This window comes from Diabrotica undecimpunctata, chromosome 10 (genome assembly GCF_040954645.1).
Source record: "Diabrotica undecimpunctata isolate CICGRU chromosome 10, icDiaUnde3, whole genome shotgun sequence".
Classification (NCBI taxonomy): Eukaryota; Metazoa; Arthropoda; class Insecta; order Coleoptera; family Chrysomelidae; genus Diabrotica; species Diabrotica undecimpunctata.
Window position 1 is genome coordinate 32,414,755 of NC_092812.1, and position 20,691 is coordinate 32,435,445.

Here is a 20,691-nt window from a genome sequence, read left to right on the forward strand (position 1 = left end):
ACGATGAACAATTTTTATTTAACATTTGCTTTTCCGACGAATGTTCCTTTTTTTTAAATGGCGAAGTAAATCGTCATAATTGTCGATATTGGTCGGACTCTAATCCCAGAATTTACCATGAGGTACACACACAGCAGCCACAAAAATTAAATGTTTGGGCTGGCATTTTTGGCGATCATTTGGTTGGTCCTTTTTTCTTACCTGGAAATTTGACTGGTGAAATGTATTTGGAATTACTGCAAAATGCCATAGATCCTGCGCTAACAGATATAATTGAAAATCAGAATGATGGTCGATACGTTGAGAATATGTTGATGTTCCAACAGGATGGTGCCCCACCACATTACGCATTAAGAGTTCGGCATTATTTAGATCAGACCTTTCCAGTTCAATGGATTGGTAGAAGAGGTGCCGTTGAATGGCCCCCAAGATCGCCAGATTTATCACCTTTGGATTTCTTTTTGTGGGGTTACTTAAAAAGCAAAATCTATGCTACTCAGCCAACATCCTTAGAAGATTTACGACAAAGAATTGTGAATGAGTGCCATCAAATTACTCCTCAAATATTGCAAAATGTCCGGCAACGTTTTCAGCAAAATCTTTATTATTGCATGGAAAGTAATGGTGGTCATTTTCAACATTTACTCGGTTGACAGGTCAGTTCATTCTTTATTTTTTAACAACTTTGCTGCTATGTATTGATCTCCTCTTACGATGATGTATTTAAACTTTAAATCAATAAATCTCCAAAACTACTGAATTGATGTACATGAATTTTACATCATTGTAAAGGGAGTTGAAAGACCTTTTAAATGATGGATCATTCGACCCCCCTTTCCATTTAAGATTTTAGGGATGGTGCCACCCCCGCTTAGGGGGCTGCAAATGTTAATGTGATTTTATGCCAATTTTGTTTCCCCCTCGATAACAAAATCGATGAGTCCAAGCGTTTTTTTTTTAAAAGGAATCATCTGCCAGTAAATGCATCTGTTTCGTTTTCGGTGCGCCACCCTGTATATTGGTTTTACAAGATGATCTGTACGATCATACCGTACTTCCACATTTTCCTCTCTCCCGATAACTTTTGATTTTTGAGGACCCGGTTTTTTATGGTTTAATTTCACACCTGATAAATAACAAACGAATATTTTTCGTCTTAGTGAAATATCTTTATAGGATGCGCCCCTTGGTACAGTCTCCATGATTTTATGACTGCAATATCCAAACACTGGGTAAACAATGGTCACCACCATTCTTTTGTACGGATCCTAGTTCTGTGTAAAATATATTTTGCTTGTGTAAACAAGTCCATGTTACCCATATTTTTATTATGTTGACCAAAAAATGAGCCATTGGTACGGTAATTTTTTGCTTATGTTTTCATGAAAATCTTTTGGTATTGGTTAGCGGTAATACATCGCTATAGCTTGATGCAGTTATTACCGTTTGTTGCTTTACAAATTCTTATAGAAATCATTAACAGAAAAGCAAAAAGATGGGACTAATAATGAATATAGATAAAAAATATTACATGGTGTCTCTAAAGCCCCTGTTGACAATATACATCTGGCATTAGAGGGTAAACCTTTATAGAGAGGGTCGACCAAATACCTTAAAGCAATTATAAACTCATAGTTAAATCAAGATGAGGAGATATAGTTCAGAATTGAAATATCTCGAAAAGGATTTATAAAATACAAGTCAATGTTTACAAATAAAAAATTGAGTATGGTTATCAGTATCAGAGTATGTATGGTCGCAACTACTGTATCTGCTGAAACCCCAATACGTAAAAAATTAGAGGCATTCGAAATGTGGCTATATATTCGTATTCTAAAAATTCCTTGAACTGCAAAAGTCTCAAACGAAGAAGTGTTAAGTCGAATTGGACATGGCAGAAAGATTATGAACGTAATTAAAATAAGAAAAACATTGTATCTGGGCCACATACTTAGAAACGATAAATACACGTCATCATGCAAGGAAGAGTAGAGAGAAGAAAGAAGAAATCTTGGCTTAGGAATATCAGAGATTTGACTAACCTCAGTCTTAAACAGATATTTCACGTTGCAAAAGATAGGGAAGCGTTTAAAAAAGTGATCGCCAACCTTCGTTAGAAGAAGGCACAATAAGAAGATACTATGTAAGTTTTCCTATTAATATTGATAAATGTTAGCTTTCTCAAGTACCTGCAAATATAGCCGTAACAAATATAGCCGGGACATGGTTTTCCCTCTCATCAAAAAATAAATTTCGTATGTAATTTTTCCAGGTACTATCAATACTCCAGGTATTATCAAATTTCGTATGTAATTTTTCCAGGTATTATCAATACTCTCTTTGTACACGATTACCTCTCCGTTGTCATTAACAAGTTTACTTACTCTTCTGTTTTTACATTTTCCTGTAATTTCTCTTACCTTTTTATGCACGTTGAAATCGTCACATAGTTAATTTGTAGAATTTCGATTTCTTGGCATTTTTTCTCCAGTTCTTTCTGTTTGGTTTCTCTGATCTTTCTCTGTATATCTCGTTGTAATGTTTTATACATAGAGTTATTGTTATTGTTTTTCCTTCTTTCTTCCATCAGCTGCAGAATCTCTGTCGTCATCTATATCTTATTCTTTCTAAAATTGTCTTTAATGTCGTCTATCGTTTTATTAAGGGATTCTATCTTCTCTTCTGTGCTTTCCGGTGTATTATCGGTTTCTTTGAATTTTCTATTTATTGTTTTACTGACTATTTCTTTTACTTCACTTCATTTCAGTTTTCTCATATCATGTTTTTACAGCTTTTCCGCGTGTTTTCGTTAACTTGGTTCTATACACGTCCACTAAAGGATTGTGGTCATATTGAATATCTGCGCCTGGGTAGGTTTTAACACTGTTGAAACTATTTCGATATCTTTTGTTAGCAAGTATATAGTCTATTTGGTTTCTTTGTTGTTTCAAACATTGTAATGTAGTACTCATAAAACCAACATAGCTACGGCTCTTGGTTTATTAATGTGTGTGTATTTAAATTAAACTTCTATATTGTGAAATTAATAAACTGGTGTAGAATGCCCATCGAAAAGATGGAATGACGTTTTATGTCAGAATAGGCAACACATACCAAACTAATCATTTTAAAAAAGAAATAGAAGTAACGTAATGGAATGAATTATAATTTGTAGTATTTAAAAAATTAAGACGTACTCGTATTCAATAATCTCTACCCAATACTGTTACCGTCTTGTTCCAATCAATTGTTTAACCCTATAAAGTTTATTCACATCCAATAATATAATATTATTTTAATAAAAATGGATTTCTTTTTTGTTCTAAGAATGCTTGTCTAATATTGTGGTTACCTCATATTTTTAGTTCAAGAAACTGACTTTGGCTTTGAACGACCGCTGACCTTGAAAACAGATTAAATTTTCGTGATTTAACTGCATTAATCGTTGCTAATTTTTATATTGTTCGATAACTACGAGGTTTGGTAAATAAATTGTCAAATTTGTTTTAAAAAAAGTGTTTTATTTTTGGATACAATTATAAACTCGTTCAATACATCTATTCTAATGACTTTATAGATCGATATCTGCAAGTATAACTGGGACTGGGACAATAACGATTTTCCCAAGACACTCTTTGATAAAGATATCAACTGTTTTTGATCGCTATTTAATTTTAAATATTAAAATTTTGAATTTTAAATGCCCTAAGGCCTTTAAAATGAGAGTTTGTAAAGATATTTTCGTTAAATTGTTGCTTTATTGTTACACAAATAGCGTGAGATTGGGGACAATATCAAAAATATTCATTAATTCAATAAAAATATTCAATAAATTAAATCATTTAACGATTAAAAAGTTGTTAAACTCATCAACGTCTAGGAAGTTAATTTTTTTATTCGAAATGTTGCACTTGCACACGAATTAAGAAAAATACGAGGATAGATTGATATTAAACTAGCCTTTGATAGATGGCGCTACTTGATACCGAATTGGTTTCAGTGTTGACATTTGCCATTCATGACAAGACGTCTGTCAAAATTTTAAGTTTTAAAAACAATTAGTTTGGTTTTTACAGCCGTCAAAAGCAAGCAAATTTTGTGTTTTCGGAGAAATGGAAAAAGTCGAGTATCGTTCGGTAATTAAGTTCCTCCACAAAAAGGGTAAAACGAATGTGCAAATCAAAGCCGACCTGGACGAAGTTTATGGTGAGGTTGCACCTTCGTTAGCAAAAGTAAAATTTTGGAAAGTGGGATTTGTTCGTGGTCGTACGAGTGTTTTTGATGAGTGTCCTGGGAGGCCAAATGAAGTCACCACGCCGAAAATGATCAACAAAGTCCATGACATGATTATGGCAGATCGTCGAATTAAGCTCCGCGAGTTAATAGAGGTCCTAAACATTTCCTACAAACGCGTACACAACATCATTCACCATCATTTGGACATGAAAAAGCTATCCGCGCGATGGGTGCCGCGTTTGCTGACAATCGATTAAATGCAAAAACGTGTGACCACTTCAGAGACCCTTTTGGTGATGATACGGCGCGATCCGATAGATTTTTTCGCCGATTTATCACCGTTGATGAAACGTGGGTGCATTATTACACACCGGAAACCAAAGAACAGTCGAAACAGTGGCGCAAACGCGGCGAAGGGCCACCGAAGAAGGCAAAGTGTGCACATTCGGCCGACAAAGTGATGGCGACTGTTTTCTGCGATGCGAAGGGCATCATTCACATCGACTACTTGGAAAAAGGAAAAACAATCAATGGTGAGTACTACGCAGATTATTGGATCGATTCGATGCCGAATTGCGTCGAAAACGCCCCGTTTTGGAACGCAAAAAAGTAATCTTTCACCAAGACAATGCACCGGCTCATCGATCGGCCGTCTTCATGGAAAAATTACACGAATTGGGCTATGAATTGATTGAACACCCACCGTATTCCCTAGATCTTGCCGCCAGCGATTTTTTCCTGTTTCCAACCTAAAAAATTGGATCGGAGGACGCCGTTTCGCAACAAATGATGAAGTCGTCGCTGAAACTTCGGCCTATTGTGAAGAGCTCGAGCAAAAGTTACTATTCGGATGGGATAAAAAATTGGAACATCGTCTTACTAAGTGTATCGAGCTAAAAGGGGACTATGTTGAGAAATAAATCGATTTAATTCCAAAAAACTTGTTTTTTCTACCAAAGGCTAGATCCACCCTCGTACCATACTATTGCTGCGTCTAAAAGGTAGTAAAAATATGTTTACCCACACATCTTGATTTCCCAGCGATGGAGTAGTTATTCCCACACGATTTTAAAGATTGTAAGGACATAATTGTAAAAAAATTTTCATTTTCATTATAAGGCGGTTTCCTTAAAGTAGATACTATTTTGATGACTGGAAATTTTAGAACGTACCTCAATCGGAGCATTCTTAAAGAAAACATTAAACGTGTACATAATTTTTATCTGATTTTAGGCATATATTTTTCCTTGACGGAGCTCTGGAAATTGAGCTTTTCTCGGTAGTTCTCTGATATTGTCGTCCGCATCCTCATTCCGAAAGTCCGAAAGACAATACTCTTCATCACTTAAATGGTTCGCTATATATTGGAGTTCAGCTTCTTTAAGCGGTCAGTTTTGAGACATCTAAAAAAACATAAATAATGTGCTGGACCAATTATAACGACAAATAGGCCTAATACATAATTTAAACTATTGTCTAGCAAATAAATACTAAATTTTGCTTTAATGTATCCGTAAAAATTTTAGTATTGTGCGTAAACTACGATCTCGAGATTTTTTTAGTTTAGTGTTACGATAAATATCCTGGCCTAAAAATAACTATATGATGACTAATTCTGTTTTGTTGTAGAAATTTCGGCGGAGGTCTAGAACCAAATTATGGTGAATGAGCCGGTCTGAGCTTCTAGATCTTTCGATGCGAGACGACGCTGTTCTCGAATATCAGGATGTCGTATAAAATAACCGAACTTTGATTGAAGAGGACAGTTAATTCTGAAGACGCGCTCGCGAATTTAATTGTTACGTACGGATATATATAAATTATTGTCAGATAAGTTAATATAAATAAAAAAAATAAAGTAAATCCGTAAGTGTTATAAATATTGAACCTTTTAATAAATTCACAACAAATGGTGTCAGAACAGTGGAATACTTAGATAAATGGCGAAAATAAATTACAAGTGGATATAAAATAAATTGTGAAAATGGCTACGATTTATGAGCTGACAGTGACTAATTTAAGAAGACATCTTGAAGACAGAGAATTAGCTTCTACCGGAAAAAAGGCTGAGTTAGTCCAATGACTAAAGAACGCTTTGCTAGAAGAAGGACTAGATCCAGAGACTTATATATTTGAAGATGCTGTCCTCTCGTCGATTTCGAAAGTTTCTTCTGATGTAGCCAAAGTTTCCAGCGACATCGCATCATTAGAGAACAAAGTTTCTGACGATATTTCGAAAGTGTCTTCTGATGTAGCCAAAGTTTCCGGCGACATCGCATCATTGGAGAACAAAGTATCCGGCGACATCGCTTCTTTAGAAAGCAAAGTTTCTAACGAGATTTCTTCTCTGGAAAGCAAAGTTTCTGCTAACATCTCTAAAGTCACTTCTGAAATATCTGCTCTTGACGATAGAGTGTCTTCGCTAAAAAACCAAGTTGCTGCCGATATGTTGGCCTTCGAAGAAAAGATATGGAAAGAGATGGAAAGGAAGATTGAGGAAACAGGTACAGCAGAGAGAGGAAACAATCCAATTACAGTGGAGACAAAAGAAGAAGAGACGAAATGTAAGTTGGAAACACGGCCGAAATTTGAAGGAAGTGGAGGTTCTGTCCATGTGAAAGTCCCAACTTTCGATGGAAAATCGTCATGGAACAACTACATGAAACAGTTCGAATCAGCCGCAAGAGCAAATGGATCGTCTGAAAAAGAAAAGGCGGTAAACCTGACTATCGCTCTTCGAGGAGATGCCTTAGATGTGCTTCAGACCATAGCCGTAGAGGAGACCGATGATTTCGAACAACTGAAGAAGAGGTTAAATATGCGATATGGCCACGAACATTTGGAGCATGTATATCAGTCGCAGCTTAAAAATCGTAGACAGAAGAAAGATGAGGCTATTCAAGAATATGAGGTAGATATTGCCAGATTAGTAAGATATGCTTATCCAACAGCTCCCGAAGACATGATGGAAAAATTGGCCGTTCAAACGTTTATTGATGGTCTTCGTGATCATGAAATGCAGAGAACACTACGATTAGCTCGTCACAAGACGCTGGTTGATGTCTTATCCGCCGCCCTCGAATACGAGTCAGCTACGCAGGCCTCTGGCGGGTACAGTAAAGTTAGGACTGTAAAAGAGGAAGGAGATGAAGATAAACTTGACCAGCTCGTTAATATGATGAAAAGTATTACATGCAAGAAAACGAAGACCATAAAATCAAGAAACTCACCATCAGGAAAACCAGAACGAGTCGGCTTTAGGGGAGCAGCTTCGACCCGGAACTTTTCCAAATACCCTCTTATACTAATAGCTTCTTTGAAATGTCGTGAAGATAGTGTATATGTAGATGGAGACATAAATGGTAAAAAGCATACGTTGTTGGTGGATACCGGAGCAACCAGAACCATTATACGCCCGACAGTTATAAACAGCCGAAAGAAACTATTACCAACGAGGTTGCGACTTCGGACCGCTACAGGTGAAATCCAGGTACAATTGGGAATTGGAGCAGAAAAGTTTGTCCATACTGTTATAGTTGCTGACATCGAAGAGGATGTTATATTAGGAATGGACGTAATGAATATGCATGGATTCCAATTGGATTTTAAGAATAAGGTAATCAAAGTTGGCAACGAGGAAGTATTTCTCCATCCACATAATGACAACACTGTGCAAGCAGCCATTAAAGAAGATAAGTCGTGCCTGCGAGAAGCGAAACGATCAAAGTAGCGCGGCTACAGGGAATTGTGGACGAAGGGAGACCTGTTATGATGGAGCCTTGGAACCACGACGATGAGGTTGGCCGTGGAATCATAATTGGAAAGGAATTGGTGACTTTCTCTAAGGAAATTCCTGTGAGGCTTATCAATGTCAATGACTACCCAGTGACCATAAAGAAAGAGACAAAAGTAGGAACTTGTGTACCTGTGACATCCATAATCCGTCAGGCGACAACATCTGATAATTCCAACGACAAATTCGACCAAATGGTTGCAGTTGCAGGACAGTCTCTAAATCAGATGGAAAAAAGGAAATTAAGGGAATTTCTTCGACAGTACCGTGATATTTTCGTACTGAAAGGAGGAAAGACGGGAAGAACTACCGTTGTTAAGCATAAAATTGATACTGGTAATGCTAAGCCAATTCGTCAAACAGCTCGACGATTACCACAGGCGAAAAGAGAGGAAGCTGAAACGATTGTTCAGGAAATGAAGAAAGACGGGGTGATAGAACCTTCTACGAGCCCATGGGTCTCTCTGGTGGTCCTGGTTAAGAAGAAAGACGGAACGACGAGGTTCTGTGTGTATTACCGTTTGCTGAACAACGTTACCAAGAAAGATAGTTATCCTCTGCCTCGGATCGATGACACATTGGACACATTGGCTGGAAGTAAATTGTTTTCTACTTTGGATTTGAAGTCTGGATACTGGCAGGTAGAAATGGACCCAGTAGATAAAGAAAAGACAGCCTTCACCACAGGATCTGGATTGTGGCAATTCAACGTTATGCCATTTGGACTCTGTAATGCTCCTGCGACATTTGAGAGGCTTATGGAAAATGTGTTGAGAGGGTTATCTTGGAAAACATGCCTGGTTTATTTAGATGACATAATCGTCTTGGGGGAGACATTCGAAGATCATTTGAGGAATTTAGAAAACGTTTTTAATCGACTTAAAGCTGCCCAATTGATGTTAAACCCCAAGAAGTGCCAGCTATTTCAAGGTAGAGTCAATTATCTGGGTCATATAGTCAGTAAAGAAGGAGTGGCCGTGGATAAGGGAAAAATCGATTCCATTAAGGAATGGCCAAAACCAACTGACAAACATCAAGTGAGAAGTTTTCTTGGACTATGTACTTACTACCGGAGGTTTATTAAGAAGTTTGCAGATATCGCTAAGCCATTAACGTGACTTACGGAGGAAGCAAGGGATTACCGCTGGGATACAGACTGCCAAAATGCCTTTGAGACCTTGAAAAAGCATTTAATAACAGCACCAATTTTAGGGTATCCACTGCCAGAAGGAGAGTTCATCTTAGATACAGATGCAAGTAATGTGGGAATTGGAGGAGTGCTGTCTCAGATTCAAGGAGGACAGGAACGAGTCCTCGGATATTTTAGTAAAGTTCTTTCAAAACCTGAGCGGAATTATTGTGTCACGAGAAGAGAACTTCTAGCAGTAGTAAAATCAGTAGAGCACTTCTATCAATACCTTTATGGTAGGAAGTTTCTAATCCGAACCGACCATGCCGCCCTTAAATGGTTGATGCAGTTTAAGAATCCAGAGGGTCAGATAGCCAGGTGGATCGAACGACTCCAAGAATACGATTTTAAGATTGAGCACCGGGCCGGAGTTAGCCACAGAAACGCTGATTCTCTTTCCAGAAGGCCATGCCCAGCAGAGTGTTCCCACTGCAACAAAACGGAATCCAAGGAAGCAGCAGTTCTAAGAACGACGATTGTCAACGACGACTGGACGCCTACTAAGATAAGGGAAGAACAGGAGAGAGATCCAGTTATACAGAAAATCCGAAAATGGAAAGAGGAAAACCGTCGACCACCTTGGCAGGAAATATCAAACCTATGCTCAGTAGTTAAGACGTATTGGGCCCAGTGGGACTCATTTATCATCGAAGATGGCTTGCTCAAACGAGTCCTGGAAAATGATGACGGTTCAGAGAAGAGAAGACAGTTGGTGATCCCAAAGAGCAGAATAGCCGAAGTACTTCGTCAGTTACACGACAGTCCATCAGGAGGGCATTTTGGTGTAAAGAAAACCCTTCAGCGAATTCGGGAACGGTTTTATTGGATGAACAGTTCCGACGATGTAAAAGACTGGTGTAAGAAATGTACTATTTGTGCCACGAGTAACGGGCCTTACCGAAAAAGGAGAGCTCCTATGAGACAATATAATGTAGGAAGCCCGTTTGAAAGAATAGCTTTGGACATCGCTGGGCCATTTCCAGAAAGTGAAAATGGAGGCAAGTACATGCTGGTAGTAATGGATTACTTCACTAAGTGGGTCGAGATTTACGCACTTCCAGACCAGAAGGCCGCCACCGTTGCAGATAAGTTGATCCAAGAATATATCAGCCGATTTGGAGTGCCTTTGGAGATCCATAGTGACCAAGGCAGGAACTTCGAAAGCGATCTATTCCAAGGAATATGTGATAGACTAGGCATGAAGAAAACAAGAACTACCGCGTATCACCCGCAATCGGATGGTATGGTAGAACGGATGAATAGAACAGTTGGCAAGTATTTGACAAAGATGGTGTCCGATCATCAGCGAGACTGGGACCAATACCTTCCGTTCTTCACAATGGCCTACAGATCTGCTGTTAACGAATCAACAGGCCAGACACCAGCCAGAGTCCTATTCGGACGCGAAATGCGACTACCTTGTGATCTAGAATTTGGGTGTCGACCTGGAGAAGATGTAGCAGGTGAAGATTATGTGACCGAATTACGAAGAAGAATGGACGATGTACATGAGTTGGTCCGTTCCCACCTTCAGATCGCTAGCGACCGAATGAAGAAACGGTACGATACACAAGCCGAAAAGGGTTGCTTTAAGAAAAACGACAAGGTCTGGCTCTATAATCCCAAGAAGCGAAAAGGTTGTTCTCCCAAATTGCAGCAGTTTTGGGAAGGCCCATACCTAATTATGGAGAAGATCAACGATGTCATCTACCGAATAAGCAAGATTCCGAGGGGAAAGCCGATGATAGTACACCATAACCGGTTGGCGTCTTTCGAAGGTGACCACGACGTAGATGAAGAAGTGGAAGTAAACCAAGTCCACGATGTGTCTGACCTCACGTTTGAGGAATTCATGGGTGCCTATGGAGGTACCGGTAAAGCGAGACATGGTGTTACCACTGAAGAAAAGCAAGATCTACTCGCGCTCCCCGCTGACTACTCGCTGGCCCTTACCATCCCGGCCAGTATCAAAGACGCACCAGGGTTGGCATCCGTCTTTCGAAGGAAGTTAGGTCGAGTTGCAGAACTTCAATGCCAGGTGCCAGCTCCCGGTAAAACCTTGAAACTCCAAGATGTATCGCGTTACCTTTTCTACCTGGTAACAAAAGACACTGCCCGTGACCAACCTACCTACCGAGATGTATGGGAAGCCTTACTTCAATTGAGAGAGCACGTACTAGAGTCCGACGTGCAAAAGTTAGCCATGCCAAAGTTGGAGTGCCGCCAATTAGATTGGAGGGTTATCCGAAATATGGTGGAGGAGATCTTTAAAGACACCGAAGTCCAGGTGTTAGTCTGTTGCAATCCGCATAGTTACTGGTGCGGAGAGAAAACCGTCCCTTGTCATTTTTATACAACTGGAAGTTGTAAAAGAGGGTCCAGTTGCCGATACCAGCATACAGTTCCGGTTCCAGTCCCGACAAGGTTCCAGGAGGAACCATCTTTTAAGAGGGGGGCAATGTTACGATAAATATCCTGGCCTAAAAATAACTATATGATGACTAATTCTGTTTTGTTGTAGAAATTTCAGCGGAGGTCTAGAACCAAATTATGGTGAATGAGCCGGTCTGAGCTTCTAGATCTTTCGATGCGAGACGACGCTGTTCTCGAATATCAGGATGTCATATAAAATAACCGAACTTTGATTGAAGAGGACAGTTAATTCTGAAGACGCGCTCGCGAATTTAATTGTTACGTACAGATATATATATAAATTATTGTCAGATAAGTTAATATAAATAAAAAAAAATAAATTAAATCCGTAAGTGTTATAAATATTGAACCTTTTAATAAATTCACAACATTAGTATATGAAAAAATAACCTTTAATTTGGTACATTCCTAAAAATGTTTAAAAATATTTTCCTAGCGCTAATGCCAAACAAGATTTTTATAGAAATTTGTTGCCACAATATTGTTTAATAACTGTCATAAGTTTCAAAACTAAGAAATAAAAATTGTTTGTACGCCGGGGTAAATAAAAACAATGAATTTTGGGCTTAGAATTATTATAAAACATATTTATTCCTGCAATAACTATTCCAGTGCTTTTAAAGAATTATCTGCTAGTTAAAAATAATGCAAAAAGTACACTTGACACTTAGCTTCAATTTTTGTTTAAATATTTTATTCCAAATGGCACACGTAAAAAAAACAAAAATTAAATTGAACGATTTTTTACATAGACTGTTGCAGAAACGCACGCTGGTAGCTTATCATACCAGTTTTATGAAAACTGGTATAATAGCTTGTGGTATATATAGCTACCAGAGAGAGTTAAAGGGTTAAAAACTCAATCAAATGTATTAGAGCGTATCCAGGATCCGACATAAAATGAAACCGCAATCCGCTTATCGGCAAAATGAAACATAACTTAAAAAAACTTCAGTTGGAGCATACTCCAACATGGCCTTCTCCAACAAAATCCAACCTTCTTTCTCTGTTAGCACAGATTTTCTATCACGGTTTTTTTCTCGAGTTTCATTATTTTGTAAAGCAGTATATTATGTCCAACATGTTTACGCGGTTAACAGATCATTTTGCCGTACTATAAATCTGACAATAATTTTACTATTTTGTGCTGAAATGACTTCGAATTATTTTTATTTGTACACTAACTCACCAACGGTGTACGTTAAAGAGATATACTGATATTTTTGCATTAAACAAATATGATATGCAAGTTGTAATTAATATTTTTAAGCGATAAGCTAAGATAAAACAAATCTTTTAGACCGCTTGTTTACTTTTGAGATTAATTGTCAAATCAGATTCGGTATTTCTACCTGAGATATTAATAAGTTTATCATTTTTCTAGATTGTCGATCATTTTAATACAACAATGGATTTCCTGAAAGAAATTTAGTGCTAGCAATGGAATCGGAAGATGCTCTGAAATATTATCTAGAGGAAGTCAAGGATACTCAGCATGATATAAACCACATCGAAGAAGAAATACACATACCAAACGGTGAGTTATTTTTAACTTTGTCATCATAAAAAAATGTTTTATATATAGGTTCTATATTTTTATACTACAAACAAAATCTCTTGCCTATCTGTTTCGATAAAATAAAAAGTCAAAAGTAAGGTTATGTTGATGGATAAAGATTTTGTTTATTGACACTAACTACCAAGTCGAATACATATTAAAAATTGGTGCTTGATACGAATTTTGGTACTTCGTATCCAAAAACATAAGGCTTTAAAGGGTTCTGAAATTTTTTCTTGCGATGTTTAACAATTATTTTTTAAATGTGATTAAATTGTAAGAGATTGTTTTGAAAATGATCTTCAGGTTAGAAATCGTATCGTCAAAACAAAATAAAATAAGTAATTTGCTTAAAATTTCTCATAATCTTTTTATGTATATTTTTTTAAGTAAAAAAATCATTTTTATTAACGAAAATTGCTTTTGTAAAATTACGTCAATTTCAAGTTATAAAAATAACTTTTCTGAATAACCTTTCAACTATTGCTCATAGATAAAATCGTTTTTCATATTCAAAAAATGTCCATTATTTTCTGTTATAGCAAAAAAAATATTTGGAATATTTTGAGGGTTCATTAACCTTTTAGTAGATGCAGTTTAATTTTGTGTATCAGTAGTCGTACACGGTCTACTACACCGGTCATAAAAATAGTCCTCTGGATGCATTTTGTTTAAATTTAAAGAAAATAATCTATTGTTTCTAGTTTTTTTAACATTTATTATTATTGACATATTTTGTTTATTTAAAATGTTTATTTACGTAGCACAAAAAATAGTCCACAATTTTTGTTTGATTTATTTAATTTTTAGTAAATAAATTACAATTAATTTAAAATTAGAGCATAGCATATCAGTCTTCAAGAACTATCTTAAACAACAATAAAACGTTATTTCACTATTATCATAAAAAAATATAAGAGATGGCAAAAAACATAATAAAATTAAGCCGAATAATATTGTTATTGTTAGGAGCAATATGCTTAGCCAATTTTATTTTATTATCTTTGTCAAAAAAATATGGACTTCATAATATCTGAAAAATAAAGTTTTATTATAAAACAAGTCACAAAATTCTATTACTTCTCTAGCTGCACACGATCCACTGAAACGGTGTTACAAATTACAAACTTCGCGTTTACACGATGACAATTGGCGAGACGATTGTCAGAAGACAACTGACTGGCATGAAATTATTGTCTTCGTCTAAACACTTCAGGCCAATTGCCTTGCCAACTGCCCTCACAATTGGCCCAAAATTCAGTTGTCTCCGGGAGTAGACTGAAACCTCAACACCACTCGAAATCTCAATTGTCGCGACAATTGGCACCGTGTGAACGGTGTAGGCCAGTAGTGCTGTCTTGTTTTTTGCCAGTTCTCTCACCGGACACAACAGATGACGAGCAGTCTGCCATGTTTTAACTGTCTACTGCCTTGGCAATAGTTGGCCCAGTATAAACATCTTCTCGTTCAACTGGACTGGCCTCCGACAATCCGCAACCAAGTGATGACAATTGTCCAATGACAGTTGTCTCGCCAATTGTCATCGTGTAAACGCGGCTAGTTGGAGCATCCACACAGTGCAATGATACACAGTCGATAAATGTACCTATCAAAAGAATGTACCGAGCCGGAGAAACTCAAAAGCTTCCGATTGGCTTTAGAATTGACTGCCATTATTTTTTATGTTAAATTATTATAAAAAAATAGGTTTTTTTGATATCAATTTTAATAAAATCTTGAAATTTTTCTAATATAACTGACAGTTGAAGCCTCAAAGAATCGATTGCGATCTGTTAAATACCTCTAGAGCAGGGGTCACCAATTATATTCCCTTAGGGTCCGTTTCGAAAACCTACTACACTTCCGTGGTCCGGAATCGTCAACACTAAACCAGGCATTGGGGGGGGGGGTTACAAAAACCCTCCAGTAGTTGTAATCCCCCTCGGGAGATTATCATCTTCGTTACGTGGTTGAAACCAGGCGACTTGGTCACCTCGTTTAGGGAGGGGTATGAAATAAACTCAAGGAAAAAGATGATTATAAAGCTAGTACATATATTGTTTTTCTCGTAATTTGAAATATTTGTATCTTAGATCTTAATTTAATCATTTAATGCTACTATTTCTGGCTGTTTTCTTTCTGCAACTATGTGTTCAACAATTTTATGGAACATATCTAAATCTATTTAAACATTTAAATGTTAGTAACAGCTTATCTTAAATATCGTTTGTTTACATTGCAACTGCAGTTCTGTACATTTTACGGCGAATAAAAAACTATATAAGTATGGAAAAGCAAACTAATACTCATTGTTTTTTTTTTGCCACTGTACAGTTGAATACTTTCCTGGTACAGTAAATGAAATATTAATTGTGTATTGTTTTGATATTATTACCAGTACATTTTGAACACAGCAATATTGTAAATTATGACTGAAAATATTTTAAAACTTTATTTAAAATGGTAACTAACATGTTATCTTTTCTACATTAGTTACAATGCAAGATGAATGTTTGTTTTAAGCTTTATAAATCCGAAAACTATTTTAATTAAATGCTCAGGTGAGAAGTACTCATATTTAACATGTAGAGACAAAGAGAATATAAAATAACGCTCATAACAAATTTAATATAATTTAAATTCACCGAATATATTTTAATTACAGTTTTGCTACAAACTAAACAATATGCTTTTTACATAACGATAGATAGATTTGTAAGGTTTTATTGAAGTCAAAGCAGTACTAATTTTCGGCATTTTCAAAGCAACGTAATAACCATTTATATAGTCGGTTCGCTATATTTACGCGGGTTTCGGATTAACAAAATTATGCTAATGACTCATTGATAACCAGTTGCAGTAAACGACTTCCCAGAAAATTAGGAAAAAACTGCAAATGGTCATATTTTAAAATACATTAAAATAACATTAGGGTAGGTATAAATTTGTTACAATATTGCAGTTGAATTGATTCTTTGCCAGTGTTGACATTGTATGTTTGGTGGAAATATTTAAAAATGGCTAGACGTGTGTTAGATGTAGATAGTCTAATTTGTAGTGTACATAAGTATTTTACGGATGAACAAGAAAATGGCGGTCCTTTAAAATCGGTAATGTCTGTTCAACGACGCGTATGTGATGTTCTAGGAATTAGTGAAACCAAACTAAGAGGACTATTACAAAATCGCAATAATGAACGGCCGAAAGAAGATCACCGAAAAACTCGCTTATCATTGAAAACGAAAGATATTCCAGATGGAAAAAAATTTGAAATTCGTGATACCATTTATCGAATGCGAGCCAACAAGGAACATGTGACCTTAAATACAATTCTCTCGGAATTAAAAGATAGAAAATTTGACGAAATTGGCAGATTGGTATATTCAAGTGCGAGAAACTAATAGAAGATTGGTGGACTCGTGAAAATAAAATAAACGAAATAACGATGATGACGATTATGATATTTTTGATGATAATGACTGATTTTCATTTTTGTTGGGAAGTTAAATTTTTTTATTTTTCATTAGAAATTCTCTCCATGGAACAAATATACATAGACCATATTTTCTGTGTGAAGTGTAGTATAAAATTATTATTAGGTTTATATTAGCCACATTAGACTCCATTAATGAAGTAATTCTCCTTATTATACTGTCAATTATACAGATTGAACGAATTTAAAACGGAACATACGAAATCAATGTATTTCGGCTAAACTCGGCTCTAGGTGGTTGGCCAACAAAAGGTTATCAAATAATTATATTATAAAAATCCAATACTTCAGCGGGCTGCTTGATTCTGAATTCATTCAAGAACAAGTCAAAACTTGTTTTACTAAACTAATTTTTTTTTCTTATCGGAAAAATCGTTTGAAAATTTTTGGAAAAATTCATGGTATAACTGACAGAAAATCGAAAGGATTCTACAAATTAGATTTTACCTCAAAAAATTACGAAAATTTTCATTTACGGAAATTTTTTTGAAAAATTTTGAGGAAAACTCTACTTGACGCTTTTCAGAATAGTAACAGAAGTGAGCATACAAATTTTAAAATCAATCGGTATAAAAATATCATAATAAAATCAGTTTGAAAATTGTTACCGAGACCTAAAATGCGCAGGCAAGTGCTACATTTGACCCCGTTTTATGGCTCTCTGTACCAACCCAGCTGTCCGCTCTTTTGGATTTAGAGTTTTTAGGGGCTAAATAATGAGCCATGAAAATGGTGGACATATTACTTATCGTTAATTTTTCCCCAAAAAATTGCAATTTCATCCCTGTCCGCCACCCCCTGTCCGAGAGTATCCACTCTCGCGTCCGCCCTTTGGGATTTCGTCTAGTTATACCAAGTTCTTACGCTGGGCAAATTTTCAGCCATATTATCGATCGTTAATTTTTCCGAAAAAAATTACAACTTCATCCCTGTATAGCCACCCCCTGTACCACGAGGGGTGTCCGCCTGTAAGACAAAGTCTTAACCCAGTTACAATGAATATATTCCAATAGAGAAATGTCATATTACTGATCAGTTCAAAATTTCGGCTCTATCTCTCCGACTATTAGGCAAGCTCCTCTTTCCTTTAAAGGAGACAGATAGTTGAACGATATTTTATACAATGTCTATCACCGGGTATGGATTTATTTTTGTCCAAATTTTATATTGGTCCACTGTTTCAAATGCAGTTCAAACAGACATATATTAAATTGTATGTTCCGTTTTAAATTCGTTCAATCTGTATAAAAGATTTTCCATTATTATTTAATTAAAAAAAGTTATGGATTATTTTTCATTTCATTTGACCAGTTTATATTTCCCCAAAGAGCAGGTAATTAAAACTGGGTACTTACAATAAAATTTTTAATCCGAAACCCGCGTAAATATAGCGAACCGACTATACATGCTTTACTGACAGTGCTTCAAAATCAGAACGAAAATGATTTTCAAAACTGAAACTGACCATCCCAATGTAATTAATTCTTTACCTGGAATTGTAAACTTACAAAGGTTGTAGTACACATGCACTGACTAAAACATCCCTATATTATGGGACTATAGGTATATATAATCCGATTACCTGCTACCAAAATACCAAGAATAGTAGTGTTCACGTAATATTGAAATAAAAATGGGCATTGGGATTTTGCAGTTTTTATTCCGTAAGTCCGTACTCGAAAATAAATTAGTAAATAAATCTTTTGTATGAATATGCACTTTGCATATTTGCTCAAGCCTAGTTGTTATATCTGCAAATGTTTGCTCGCTCTGCTCTAATCGACGTAAGTATATTTTTGTCGTCCAGCTTCTATGATTCTACCTTTCATAGTCATTTTACTTATTTGTTTTTCACAACATTTCAAAAGTGAATAAAATGTATACTAAACCATACTTTTCAAGTTTTAAAAAATATACGAATTATCTGTATATCTTATTTATTTCTTAATACTTTCATTGTTGAACAGAGAATAAATATTTACTTTCTTTAGTAAACACGGCGCTGATCCCATGATAGATAATGTCTTTATCTAGGATGATAACAAGTGATGTGTAAAGCCCGTGACGAGGTATAGTAAGTAGCAACCTAAAAAATAATGATGTCAAGATTATGGAATATTTATGTAAATAACTAAAAGAAAAACCAACAAAAAATCTTGTGCGATAATATACTTATTAATCATATCTATGCTTTTCAAGCGTAGTACTCCTGCATCATATCTAATCAAGAATATTTTGTGGAAAGATTTGGTACTTCAATATCTTCACTATCAAAGTGACAGGATTAAGAATACCATAAGGATCGAATATACGAGCTATTTGGCTTACGAGATTTCGCTTTGTACAGGAAGTTTGGTGAGGTAAAATTTTGTAAAAGAAATCATCAGATGATGGATTCCATCCAAGTCCTAATACCTTCAATGAAGATTGATTTAAGTCAAATGAAAAATGCTAATGCAAAATATGATGGAATATTAGCGATAGAGGATAATTCAGAGGCATTATTTGCCTATTTTTATAACTCAAATCCAAAACGTTTCAATAAAGATATTAAGTCTTTTATAACAAGAACACTATTTTGTAAAGAATCTTTCCTGTTTCCATATCATCTACGTAAGTATCATTCAGGAGTATAGATGAGGCCACAGGTAAGTCCGGTTCGTCGAGTACTAGCTGCTGTAGGGTACGAATTGTAAGATATGGACAGCTAGACATACCGAAAGTAACCCGAGTAAGTTCGTGTTCAGCAATAGATTCCTGTTCCGAAAAACGCCAAAGTATTTTTTGAAATCTTTGCTGCTCAGGAGCGATAAGAATCTGTGTAAACATGGATTTAATACCTGCAGCGAAGATATATTTATGAAACCTGAATTAAAGCAATATATTTATAAGATCATATTGTAATTTTGGACCTTGATATAAGGTATCGTTTAAAGACGGAAAGTTAGGGGCGTATGCGGAAGCATCAAATACAACGCGCAATGGAGTAGTACTGGACTCCTTGTAGATACAATGTTGTGGTAAATAATAAGCATTTTTTATTGTCATACTTGGCTGAATAGGATTTAGATAATTATTATCTATGAAACTTTTGATGAAGTTTGAATATTGAATCTTAAGTGATTGATTTTTGGCAAATCTGCGCTCTAAAGAAATAAACCTTGGTAGGGCTAAACGTTTTGTGCCGCCATAAAAAGTTATTTTGTTTTTAAAAAGCAGACTAACTACAAATTTGCCGTCGGCATTTCTGTAGGTAGTATGAGAATACAACTTCTAAAAGAACGAATCTTCCGGAGAATATGATTTACCTTCGGGTACTTCCTCAATGGCCCGAATTGTTTTATTGTCGCATCCAGTTGCTCAGAATCATTAGTAGAAAATGACGTAAAAAGGAATGAATATTTGTTATATTATTTGTAGGTGGAATATTGAAATGTAAGGAAAAATATTTGCTCCTAATAGAACATCAACTTTGCCGGGAATATTTGGCATTTGATCAGCCAACCTTAAATGTTGAAGAAAATTGTCTAAGAAAATTGGAGCAGTTAGCAGTTTCCGATTTCCGAATGCGATCAGATAATCGACAGAGGTGGAACACGACGATGCGATGGAGGGAGGAGTGGTAGGGAATCCCAAACCGCATATTAATTTTATAAATGTTAATATCTCAATTGGGGGGGGGGGGGAGGGTTGAACCACCAAAACCCCCTTTAGCTAAAACCATTCCGTTTTCTCAGTTCCTATCCATCATTCTTCGGCATGATGCTAGGGGTATCACTTATTCTTAACTATTCTTCACAAATTAGAACTAAAATTGAAAAGTAATAGTAAAATTATAAATACTGCATTACTTATGTCTAATACTCTTATTTATTACTTTAAAAATTCAACTGTAGACTACAAAAAAAACAAAAAAATATACATGCCAAACCTAAAATGCTCACTTCCAATAAATTCTTGATGAATTGATAAGGTTGTACCTTATTTAC

At 35.9% G+C, this 20,691-nt stretch overlaps 1 protein-coding gene across 2 annotated transcripts in view; it reads left to right on the forward strand.

Moving 5' to 3' along the window:
* LOC140452005 (rho GTPase-activating protein conundrum-like) overlaps window positions 1-20,691 on the forward strand; it is a 74,989-nt gene that overhangs the window by 22,950 nt on the left and 31,348 nt on the right. For both annotated transcript variants that reach the window (XM_072546012.1, XM_072546011.1), the window contains exon 2: window positions 13,036-13,188. In XM_072546012.1, the coding sequence (XP_072402113.1) occupies window positions 13,092-13,188 (97 nt within the window). In that variant the 5' untranslated portion in view covers window positions 13,036-13,091. The remainder of the gene's footprint in view (window positions 1-13,035; window positions 13,189-20,691) is intronic.